The 12,880-nt window shown below is 47.2% G+C and overlaps 1 protein-coding gene across 3 annotated transcripts in view; it reads left to right on the top strand.

Annotated features, from left to right (window-relative positions):
- The window catches only part of Msp300 (Muscle-specific protein 300 kDa), a 96,853-nt gene that overhangs the window by 60,665 nt on the left and 23,308 nt on the right, over positions 1-12,880 (top strand). For all 3 annotated transcript variants that reach the window (XM_076364806.1, XM_076364804.1, XM_076364805.1), the window contains exons 33-36: positions 6,897-7,707; positions 8,799-8,957; positions 9,052-9,414; positions 10,280-10,390. In XM_076364806.1, the coding sequence (XP_076220921.1) occupies positions 6,897-7,707; positions 8,799-8,957; positions 9,052-9,414; positions 10,280-10,390 (1,444 nt within the window). The remainder of the gene's footprint in view (positions 1-6,896; positions 7,708-8,798; positions 8,958-9,051; positions 9,415-10,279; positions 10,391-12,880) is intronic.

Raw genomic sequence — 12,880 nt, forward strand, 5'->3', positions numbered from 1 at the left:
AGGTAGTCACGCGAGCTTGCGTTGTTTTATTCGGGGGCAGGCGACTTGCAATCGAGTCTTCCGGTTTTGATTAGTGGACGTTAGACATTTTTAAAATAGCCCGTTAATCGGGATAGATTTTTTTATACCGTTTTGAATAATTTTGTGATATAAATGACGGAAATGAATACTTCATTCCGCGGTGCAATGTACGGTTTTAGGTAAAATGGAATCGATTTTCGTCAGTGGAACGTAAATTTAATTGCTGAATGATTTAATTGCTCGCACAACAGGATATCAATACGTAGTTTCCGTATTTTCTATTATTCGAGTATTCGGTATATAATTTGGCAGAATCCGCAGGTTTCGTATACTTTAAACGATGTTCCTCTGCAAAGGGTTAATTGTTTCCATGGCGCATTAATTGGAGATTCTATATATTATGCTATTAGACAACGGGACGTCGGGTTTTCATTGTCGACAGTGGAGGGAAGTTTCTACAGCGGTGTCTAAAGTTAGGATCCCAATTTCCAGGGTCAAACTAGAATCGATCGATTTTCAATTGCGGACCGTGCAGATTTAATCGTGCTACGTAATTTAAGCGACACGAATTCGGCGGTAGACTGCACGTACACTTCCGATCGGTAGGAATAAAACTTCCGTCGCGGATGAAGTCCATCGATTTGATCGCTTTGCATTTTTATCGACGAAAGCGGTAACGTCGAGAGCTCCTTTTTCAAAATTTTCTTAGAAATTCCCAACATTCTTATCAAACATTGCCATCTTTATTCGAATTGCTCCAAAACAACTCGAGCGAACCACTTACAGTCACCACACTAGTAACCCAAACGGAATGACGAATAAATCCAATTGAAATTAGCATCTGATTGAACACACCCCGAGACGCGAAACAAGAAGCAACGTCGAAAATCCCGTTATACTCTTAAAGTAATATCTTCGCACTTAAATTCAGGATGAAATATTCAAAATCATCACTAAACATCTATTCGAATTAGCACTAGATCTACGGAACGAATTCGACTGACATCGACCTCTCTAAACATTTCGCGAATACTCGAATCGCCTTCGATTGACGCATACATCTGAATCGTCGCGTGTTAAACCTAATTCCCAAGATCTAACCGAACGATTATCAATTGTTCGAGAAACGACAGAGCAAACGGTGAACGTCCGTAAATCCAGCGTTAGGGGCGGAAGGAAACAGAGCCGAGATCGTCCGCGCAACGTTGCAACACCGAGCGCAATCCGCATCGCAACGATATCGAGCCGCGTCTGGCGAGCGGCAGCGGGAAGGGTGGTAAAAAATCACGACGGCTCGGCAGCCGAATCCGAAGGCGAAGACGAGGACGAGGAATATCACGGCCGGGAGCCAATGAACCCGCGGTTTCCCTCTCGCCGCGAAGAAGAAGACGCGCCGGTATTATTCTTAGGAACGGCCGGTGCGCCTCTTTTCCGACTGTCGTCGATTTTCGTTCCTGGCCGGCACGGGGCGAGCGTACTCGGCTCGCGGCCGCAGGCCGCATGCGTCGCGGCGCCTCGCCAAGACGAAAATTCAAAGCTAACGCTATTACGCCCCTTCTAATAACGTTTCGAACCGCGAACGCTGCTGTTTAGCTTGACCGTGCCGCGCCATACTGTTATCCGATTTCCACGGCGATCTCCGATTACGATCCGCTATATCCCGCCGCGGATATAAACCGATCGCACGGCACGCGACCACGAAGCCTGGACCCGGGGATTTCTAGAAACAGAGGCAAGCGGGGAATTTTATCGGAGAAATCGGTTCCCGATACGCGCGATTCACGGGGAGAGATCTCGAGGGATCGATCAGATTCTTTCTTTGTCGTTCGTCCGAGGAGTTAATCGAGAAGGGAATTCGATCGAGTCGCTACGGACGTTCTTCTTGGATTTCTCTCTGGTGTCCTTTTGGTGATCGAAGTGCTTCCAGTTAGTGAGGATCGTTTCCGAGACGTCTCGAGGCCGATCTTTCGCCGAGACGTGTCTCCTGTGGTTCGATTTTCGGGAAAAACGTGTACCGTCCTGTGTTACCGAAATACCCGGGCGAACGATCTTGCCGCGGTTATGTTGCCGGAGCACATTGGCTCGAGTCACATGCCCGGATAAGGATTGCATCACGTGGATCCGGAGACTTCCGCTTCGCGCTGCCGCCGGCGATCTCTCGCGGACAATAACACTTTGCCGATCGTTGCTTTGGGAATAGATTTTCACGGAATGCACCGATTAGACGTGGACATTGTCGTTTCCATCCTCGCGCGTTGGATTTTCCTAGCTTCGGAGGGGAACGTGATATTTGTTAGAAAATATGTCGCGTGGTTATACACTTGTTCGATTGACCTGTTTGCATCCGAACGGTTTTGGAAAGGATTATTTGTAGAGAGTTTCGAAATAGATTCTTGTGTCAAGGATCGTCCGACGCCGAGGAGTATTCTGAAAATTACTACACGTTCTTTGGTGTATTTTTAACTTGGGATTGTATTTTTATGGAGGAACGTTCGTAGATCGAGGATGTCTTCTTAGATGAAGAGTCGGTTGATGGTGATAGATACCATGGGGACGCGGTCATTTATAATAAGTGTTACGCGTCGTTTATTTAAACGTGTCCAACTCGTTTCGTGGATTATTGTAGATTCCGTGCGATATTTATAAAGATTTGCCTCCGTTGGCGAAGAATTGTGTCATGTTGTGAAATATTATGAAAATTTCTAACATACAGAAGCATCGCTCGAATATCTTCAGTTTCGCTTGAACATTATTAAAGAAACTGTCCTCTAAACAATCCTTGACGCGAGGAAATGAAATTCTATATACATCCAATGACAATGCTCTACAAATCACTCTAGCAGCATCGCTGCATTCCTCGGTGCTCGAAAGAGATTAAGAGATACTGAAATATTTAGAAACATCTTGTCACATTTATCATCTTAAGATCACGTTAACTATCCAGTTTTCATTAGAGAAATGAAACATAGCAAGGGATTAACTCCTACAATATCGAGTCAACCTCGTTATGAACATTTTCGAGCAAATTCGACGAACTTACGCGTTATACATATATATTGTTCGCATAAATGGAACCCTATTTGCCGATTATCGATCTTTAATCTCTAGAGCGAACGAACAAGCATCAGATTATCTTATTTTCCAAACTATTCGCGATAAATTCTCTCGACCATGCGCAATCGCGACAGAAATCGCAGGACAAGCGGTTAATAAAACGTCCCGATGCTGAAGCTAACGCGAATCCCGGCGAAGTTAGTCACATTCGGCCGCGAATAAACTCGACCGGCGCACTGTGCGGCTGAATTGCCGTTTTCTGGACAAAACTCGGTAACTTCACCGTTTCAGTCCCATTTTTCTATTTTTACAAAAACAAATTTTAAATAGAGGTAAAGATAAGAAAAATAAAAATGAATAATTAGAAGGAAAAGAAATAAATAAGCTTCATCTGATTCTGGCACTTTTGAACAGTGTACTAGTGAAGCGCCATCTTGTCGCTTGGGACTCAAACGGTAAAAAAGTACGAGTGATAGAAACAAATATTTCAGACAAAAGTTTCACGGCATAGAGCTGAACCTGGTTACATTTTTGTTCACATTATGCGACGTTATGAAATGTTTTCAATGATTCAATTCAATTTCGATTCCACTGTATAAATAGAGAAGCAGAATTCATTCGCAGAAAATTTCGATTCCTCGATTGAAAATCATTTCGCAGGAACTACTTAGCGACGCGTCGGTAGCCTTCGAGTTTCGTTGCGCGAATCGTCGAATTTCGAAGTTTCGTCCGCAGGCGGTGTATCGTTTCGAGGAACGCCACGTCGTGGACCGTGTATCATAAACCTCGGCCGTGTCTTGAATTTATTGCACCGGTCTGGTGATTGCACTCCCGTTGAACACCGTTCATTATTAGCAGCGGTGATGTCACCGCGCGAAAAGAAACCGGCGGAGCGTACGAAACTTGACATTGACACCGCGAACATCCCCATCGCGTTGGAAACGCCGCTGCCGTTTCCGGTTCACCTCGACACACAATGCGCGCCGATTACACGCGCTCCGAATTTTTCCACTTCGACTAATTCGCCAGGATTAACGAGTCAAGCTCGTTCCCCGCTGTAGCGTCTTGACTCTAGGCTCGCGGAACGCGTCGACGCGAATCGAATTTTATGAACGTTGAGGTGGAAGCACCAGTGGTTGACCAGTTAAGAGGAATTCTCTGCGTTAACGATAGCGAACGCTTGCTCGTTCGTTGGATAGAGATACTTTATACGTGGCAATGCCGCTTGAACTTCTTACATTATGTAACGAAGCGAACTTTGTTGGAATAGTTGTATCATCCGAATTTGACGGACATTCTTGAACATTCGATGCTCGAGTCGGAAGTTGATCGTTTCGAATTAGAGAAGTGGTTAGCAGTTGATTACCGGTTAAAAGCAAAAACACTAAAGGTGATTTAGTATCGTGTATTTGCAACGATTCAGAGGAGTTACAAGTAAAAGGACAGACAAATGAAAAACTTTACATTCTTTTCTAGTCAAATTAATAAACCGATGATTTTGAAAATCAGTGTATCAAAGAACATTATTTTTCTCGACTGAACTGCATTGGCTTCTCAGCGCATTTTGTCTATTACATACGCAAAACATGTAGGTTAACGTTCTCGTTCTCTTCCGGACAGTTGAAAAGTTCGCCCGTCAACGCGAGTGTCAACTCTGATAACTTACGCCATCGAAAACCTTTCCTCGATCATGACTAATCGGCCACGCGAGTTTAATCCTGACGTCACCGGTGTCTGGCCAGAAAACACGATGCACCGACGTGTATCGCGAGTGCGCGCCGAAAGAACGCACGGTTGCGACATCCCTCCGCTGTATCGGCCGATGCTGTCATCTTTATGAAAACACTTGGCAGTGCATTCCCGCGAAATATATTACAATCTCGCCGAGGACAATGAAGCCGAGGCTGGAAAGGTCGCGCTCCTCGCGAAGTCTCCGCGGCGAATAAGGAAACCGTGCTTCGAATACGGTATCGATCTTCCCGATTAGCTTGATGGACTCGGTACATAGTTCCCTTTCGACTGTATTCCACGAAATCTGAAAGGAAGCTTGCAGGGGATTGATACAACCTTGGACAGACAATGTATAGACGCGCCTTCGGTTCTAGCAACTTCCGAACCACCTAAACTTGCATCGCTTCAGCCAAGATCGTAGAACAGTCGCTATCGCTTCAATCGGCTCGACGTTCAATCTCTCTACCGAGCCTCGCGTAGACCCGCTAATCAATCTCACGGATAAATCGCAGTTTTCTTCGCTGAAATTCCCCAAAGCGAGACAAAGATAGACCTAGCTGTCGAAACGGCTGCGATCGCGCGTTTCGAGCGATCAAAGGCAATGTTTGGTATCGGCCAAAACAAATGGAAACGCCGGTGCCAATTCGCGGCGATCAACCCGAAATTTTCCGTTCATTCAGGACACATTACCCCGATCTGTCCACCAATGAACTCCGCTCCCTCGCGAGCGTATCCCCGCGAGAAAGCCCGAAGTGGTTAAAGATAGAGCCGCGTAACCCGTGGCAAAAGAATAATCTCGTTTCTAACAAGTTCTTCTCGATACGTTCGCACGGTTACACGTACGCGCGAGTGTCCACACACGCGCGGCACGTCTACTTTTAGCCGAAGCGTCCTCCGCTCTGGCTGGAGTGAAGCCAGCCACAGCCGAACCAGCGACACGCATTTCCGATTCTAAATTCGTACCGCTGCCTCGGACAATTCCTTAAGGCCGGCCCGATCAATTCGGGCTATTCGCCGTTCGTGCTCGTTTTTTCCGAGATTTCTGCCGCACGGCGGCCGGTTGGAAACCCTGCCCTAAACCGAACGACCGCGGGTCTGGCACGCGTTATCGGCGACCCCCCGCCCCGAACAGGAAATATGCCGAGGTCTATTTTCGCGGCTGGCCGCGACGTGCCGCAACTATGCTGCCTAAGGGGCGAATTTCGTTTTTCCGTCAGTGAAACGGTGACCGGATTTGCTGACGGCTAACGCCGGTATTCCGAGGCTCTGTAAACATTCCGCGTTCTATCCGCGATTCACCGTCGTCACGTGCACGCGAGCAGGACACGTAAGTCGCCGCGGTCCCCGGATTCCTCGGGTTGTGTTATGATGTTGATTGTTGACGTTTACGCGGACGTACGCGAATCGGGGCTGGCTCGACTCGATCGTTCGTCGATGCGCGATGTTTTCATTGAACGACGGTGGAGGGACGACTTCGTTGTCTTTGGACATAGGGCGTTCAGAGGGTCGCGGGTTGTTCTTTTGAATTGGATTCGCTGAATTTATATTTGCTGGATTATGGAGAGTTGGTTTCAGGAGTTGCATCGTTGCGAATTCGTTCGAGTTTTAAATGTTACGGGTGTTTGAGGATTAAGTTCGCGTTGGAGATATGAATTACTGGAACGATTACAAAAGAATTCAGAGTGAGGTTAAATGCGCTTTGGGCGAATCTAGATTGGAAACGCATACGATGCGACTTCATTGACCACTCTATATATACCCTCGAGTGTATTGTTAGTGGACGCGACGCAGGAACGAGTAAAATTACATTCAATGTCCGAGACTGCTCTCGGTAGTTTCTCAGAAGCATATCCATAAATTCCGACAATACAGTCGAATTCCGTTATCTCGATGAATCGTCTCATACGCGACTGCTGTTCAAACACGACGATAATCCTCCGAATCATAGCACCTGAGGAATATAATTTTACAAGTTCCGGTCCGCCGACGATACTCCTCGTTGTCGTGCGCCATCTGAGCTCGCGAAGAGAAGCCAGAATCCGCATCGAATCGGCGAGGATCGGTAAATAAGAGGAAAGGGGTCCTTGCAGGCTCGTCGAATCCCTGCAGAAGAAATCCCAGAAGGCGGACGAGGACTTGGAGGCGTTCGAGGGGACCGAGCGCGAGATCGAGCAGCTGAGGAAGCGTCTGAACGAGGCGCGCGACAGCGCCTCGAGTCTGCACGTCTTCGGCCCGGACCAGGACGCCGCGGAGCGGTCCTTGGAGGAGCTGCGCTCGACCGTCGAGGAGCTGCTCGACGCGGCGAAGAAGTTCTCAGGAAGCACTAAGGCGCGGTACCAAGCTAGCCAGCAGCTAGTCCCGAGCGATCTTGCCCAGCACCTGACGGGCCTTGAGCTGTGCGCGGAGGCGACCGGCCAGGTCATGGAGGAGAAGCAGCGCGAGCAGAAGCGCGCGAGGACCGTCCGCTCGGACTACCTGACCGACCTGGACGAGGTCCAGGCGTGGATCAGGCAGGCGGAGCTCAAGGTCCAGGACAGGTCCATCGAGCCCGGCCCGCTCAAGGAGCAGCTGAAACAGGTGCAGGACGAGCTGGGCACGATCACCGACAAGCTCGAACGATTAACGAGGAACGGTCGCACCATCGCCGAGAACACGAGGGACGACACCGAGAAACAGCTGATCGACAGCACCGTGCACAACGTCACCGAACAGCTGAACCAAGTCAGGACCTGGCTAGACGAGAGGAAGCAAGTCGTCGCGGACACCATCGACGCCTGGCAGAGGTTCTTGACGCTCTACGAGGCCGTCAAGGCGTGGACCGAGGAGAAGAGACAGTTCCTGGTTGAGCCGCTCAAGCTCAGCACCCTTGTGCAGGCCAGGCAGAGGCTGCACGAGTACTCGGTACGCGCTGGGACTCACGGGATGTTCTTTGATCGGGATAGATGACCGTTGCGTCGCTTGATCTCAGGTCATTCGGATTTTCGGTTTGCCGCGGTTTCATTCGATGTATCGATGATAAATGCGAGTAAGGGCAGTCAGAGTTTCTCGATTGTTAGATGAAGCTCGTGTGCGTTGAATTGGGGATGATAAATGGTTCTTTTGTGATGGCTCGCGTTGGAGCGGGACAATGATTCGAGACGAATCACGGGACGCAGTAATGATTCGGGGCTAGAGCGAAATGGCCATTTATTTCCTGGTAATTGAACTCTACACGCATCGCTAGGGAAAGACAGTGGGATCTAAAAGCGGAATACAGAGGTCGAGTCGCTGAAAGACGCGCGTTCTTCTCTATCCTGGTCAAGTGAACAAAGGGGAGATTGTTCGGTGACCAAGGCACTGGCCAAACTGTGCGTCAGGTGCTCCGATAGGTAATGTCGTCTCTGGGTTTCCGTATTCGGGAAACGACAACGATTCGCAGAGATCGACACTGCTTATTGGTCTGAAGACTCGCTTTTGTGGAACCCCTTTCTCGGGAGACACGTACACCGTTGATCGTAATAGTAGTCCACCTCATGGAAGATTAATTTATTATAATCGTTGTAATCGTTATATTAGAATCCTATTGCAATCATCGATAGGTGATATTAACCCTAATCGGACCACGATGCGACTTTGAGTCGCATCTTTTACTTAAATTCTTTGATTATCTCATATTGCATCGCCAAAAGTCTTGTAGGGCTCTTAAAATGACACTATAAACAAAAACGATAACATTTTAATCATTCCTTTGATTCTCACGAGCGACTGAGAGTCGCATCGTGGTGTGATTCGTTATAAAAACACATACGATCAGGGTTAATCAAGATTATTTCATAGAAAGCCGAATAACGGGAAAAAACGTCGACCAACTGGAAACATAATAGCATCGCTATAAATATAATTTGAATACTCGTAAAAGCCTGGACACCTAGAACGATCGGCAGTGTCGAAAGTCTCCCCGAGAAGCGGGCGAGCCGAATAATCCGATAACTCGTTTCCGGGGCGGGTTACAGACAGCCGTAAAGAGCTGCAAGCAGATCAACAGGAATCTGAGCGAGATGGGGAAAGAGCTCGAGAATATCGGTCAGATCTGCAGCGTGGGCGACTTGCCCGAGAAACTGTTGGAGGCCGAGGAGGCTAAGGTTCAAGTCGAGGGTCAGCTGTTGGAAAGGGTTAGTGTCGTGCGAGCCGGTTAGGGCCGCGTAGCGAAGGAAACGCGCTCGCGTAAGATGACCGGGTGAATCCTCGAACTTGTTCCCGTTTCAGAACGCTCTGCTGCAAGAGACCAGCGAGGAATGGGAGCAGTGCGAGAGAAAGATGAAAGAGGTGAAGTCGTGGATCGAGAAGGCGAGGCAGAGCCTCGAGTCGCCGCAGAGCAAAAAGAAACCGCTCAGGGATCAGCACAGCGTGCGCGAGAAAATGCTCAGCGACGTGGCGATACAGAAAACGAAAATCGGTATATCGATGGAGAAGCTTCAGGTCCACTTCCGCTCCGGTATCGGGGGGGACAGTCGAATCGGCGAGACCGTCGACGAACTGCTCGCCGAATTGGACACCCTTCACGGCACCGTCAAGGAACAGACGGCGTCCTTGGAGGCTTGTCTCACACAGATCGATCAATACCAACAGGTTAGGGGACGGTAGAGGATATACTCTCTCTCTCTCTCTCTCTCTCTCTCTGGACTGTATTCTTTCGAGACGCGATTACCGATTCGTCTGATTCAGAAATTGCTAGTGGAATTTATTTGTAGAACGGACGCGTAGGATACGATGTATCGATACTTGAATTGTTTCGAGATTTCTTGATACGTCGAGAACAATGGCGATAGTAATTAGTGGACTATGTAGGGTCTTTGTATTTTATAATCAAGCTGAAATAAGATAACGAGTGTTGCATTTCAGCTTGACTAGGTGACTAGTGCTTGGTGGGAATTATAGATGTGTAATAGTTAGATGCAATAAGCATCTTGCATCGCAGCTTGACTAGATGACTAAAGCTTCTTGGGAATTATAGATATATAATAGTTAGATGCAATAGAAATCTTGCATTTCAGCTTGACTAGATGACTAAAGCTTCACGGAAATTATAGATATATAGTAGGTAGATGCAATAGAAATCTTGCATCTCAGCTTGACTAGACACTAGAGCTTGATGACTATTATAGATATATAACAGTTAAATGCAATAGAAATCTCGCACTTCAGCTTGACGATAAAATACAAGGACCACTTTCTCAATGATCCAACAGCTACTACAGCCATCGTTCTCGAAAGACATACCAACAAGTCTTGAAACTCAATTCGAAGATAAACCAAAACTGTCGAAGAATTCACAATTAACAAAAGACAGGATACAGTTTGAACCGTTAGACGCGTCGTTTCGTTTCGCCAAGATTTCGCAGGAGATCTCGATTTCCGCGGAAAGAAGGAATCGGTAATCGTCTCGGTGGTTCCGAAAAGGATACAGCTGAGACGCTCGTGTCTGTAATTGCAGGAGATACAGCAGCTGAGGCAGCAGATCATGCAGGTGGAGCAGCAGCTGAGGACGGTGCTCAGCCCCACGTACCTGTCCACCGACAAGGAGAAGGCATTGCAGGAGCAACAGGTAGGTTCGCCTTGGTCCCACCTTATCACCACCTGCACAAGTGCGCTAAAAGCAGCAAGTTGATTTTTTGCATTTGCTCGATACCAACTGAAGACCACCACCAGGATATACCGCGTTGCTCTCTTCTCGGTTTTTGCCCTCTTTCGATGGCCCTCCGCGTCACTTCCGGTTCTCCGGGGGGCGTACGTCCGCGCTCGCCGGTAGCTCCTCCTTCTACACGCGCGAATTTCTCTGTGCCTGCACGTTCCGAGAGAAGTGACTAACAATTAACCGTCGACCGAGCCACGTTAATCATTCACCGCGGCAGGGCGAACCACTGGTAACACTTTCGTTGGCTGTTTCGTTCGCGAAAGGATCCTCGGTGATCAATTCATCTTTCCTTCGAATGATGTTTCAAAAGATTATAGCGAATATTCATCGTTTACGGACGAACTTTTCGAGAAATGAAACTTTCATATACTCGATACTAAGTTGCAAACATTGTGCAATAATTACTGAACTAGCAGTAGATTAGCGCGTATAATTTCGTCTGCTCAGGGCAGATGTATACTTTGTATACTTTAATGGATTTTCCTCCGGAAAGGGTTAAATATTACACAATTATTTCGGCTTACCGAAAGTTCGTTTGTTTCATTTCGAAATATATTTCTGTTGCTACAAGCATTGTAGTTTGAAGAGCTACTACTATTTCTTTGTGATTACGAAGTAGCGTGAATAAGAGAACGTCGCTATTCACTCGCGAATATCAACAGAACGAAACAGCCGACAGGGAAATTAACATACTAACATCGCCCTGCCATTGGAAACATTTTGATATCATCGGAGCGCCATTTATGGGGAGACAGAGGTCGAAACAGAATTTCTTTTCCCTCGTGATTCGTGTCAAGGTGTTTCCATTCAGTTCACTCCCGTCCTCCGTTATCCACACTTCGTTCGTCCCGTCGTGCGTCTGATCGAACCTTCCCAACGTGGCAACAAGCTTCTCGAGTCACCTTAATTTCTAATCGAAACTAAGTCACATCGAACCTCATTAACGACCTCCGATCGGAACCCATTCCCCTTTCTTTCTCCGCTTCTCTTTCTCTCGCAGCTCGTTTCTTCCATTAAACATTCCGAGGTTTCCCGAGAACTTCTCCGAATAAAGGACATTCGAAAATTCGATCGAAACGAGTCGTTGATGTAAGAATCGCAACGGAAACCGATCGTTCGGTCGGATGACCGATCGAACGATCGCCTAACGGTCGGCCCGCGAAACATGTTATCATCGTGGTGGTACATTTCTTACGGGGTACTGGTTGGTATCACGCTCTAACCAAAGGTTTTCACACTTTGTTCCGTTACCTCGGACCGTACAGGAACAAACCTCTCGACCGTGTCACACAATCACGCACGTGTCCATGTCGTTTTTCTGTTTCTTAGACTTTAGTTTTCTTTTCTTTTTCACCGTTTCTTTTCTCGTTTTTTTTCTATGTTTCTCTGTTCCGTGTACTAACCCACACACTTCTCTCACGTTCACAATTATATACACACACGTACACGTACATACATACATATATATATATATTTACACGAACGAATAAAAATAAATCGATACATTTATATATTGTCGTTGTAACGAGAGGGGATTACTTGATTTTGCTTGTTTTCGCATTTCTTCTTTTCTTCTACATTCTTCGTCTTCCCGTTATAACGTTCTACTACTGTTTCTCCTTATCTCGCCGTTCTCGCTGTCTGAACTGTGCCGTGCCGCAGAACGCGCTCGGCGATCGTCACCATCTCACCGGAAATCGATGTATCACCGCCGCGCGAGTCGTCTGTAGCGGCACTGTCTTGCTAAACTGTCTCGTCCACCACCGCAGTTTCGAGTCTCTGTCACACGTAATCACCGTTCTACGGATATTCATGCGTGTTACTCTGATAAACGTTGTTTCTCAGTCGCAGGGAAACAAATTTCAAATTGAATTTTCTATTTCGAATGATCTACGATCGTTTTGGTAACCGAAGAACGATACGATCGATAATATTAACGTATTTACGATACATCGTAATAAATCGCGTAGACGAATATCAATGAAATTTTATACAGCAGTTATTATCATTCGATTTTTCGAGTTTCGATGATGAAATGCATAAATATCCGCAGCGAAGTAATCACCGTAGGCTTCTCGAGTTTTGATGGTCACGAGTAGCTCACCTGTAACGAAACGAAATTGATGAACGAACAAGTAATTAAACGAAAAAGATAACAGTTAGCCAGCGTTCGCGCGTCGCCACCGGAAACCGAGAGACCGGTCCCCGACGGCGAACGCGGAAACGGAAGGATACGCAAGAAAATCAAGTGACCTCCAGACACGCGCGTCGAGACTTGTGGAGAAACGCAGCGAGCACAAGTCGAACCGTTGCTCGACAATCTTTCCATAGAACTTAATTACCACTTCTTCTCTCTCTCTCTCTCTATCTATCTATCTATCTATCTATCTATCTTTCTAT

The sequence above is a fragment of the Nomia melanderi genome, chromosome 2 (genome assembly GCF_051020985.1).
Source record: "Nomia melanderi isolate GNS246 chromosome 2, iyNomMela1, whole genome shotgun sequence".
NCBI lineage: Eukaryota > Metazoa > Arthropoda > Insecta > Hymenoptera > Halictidae > Nomia > Nomia melanderi.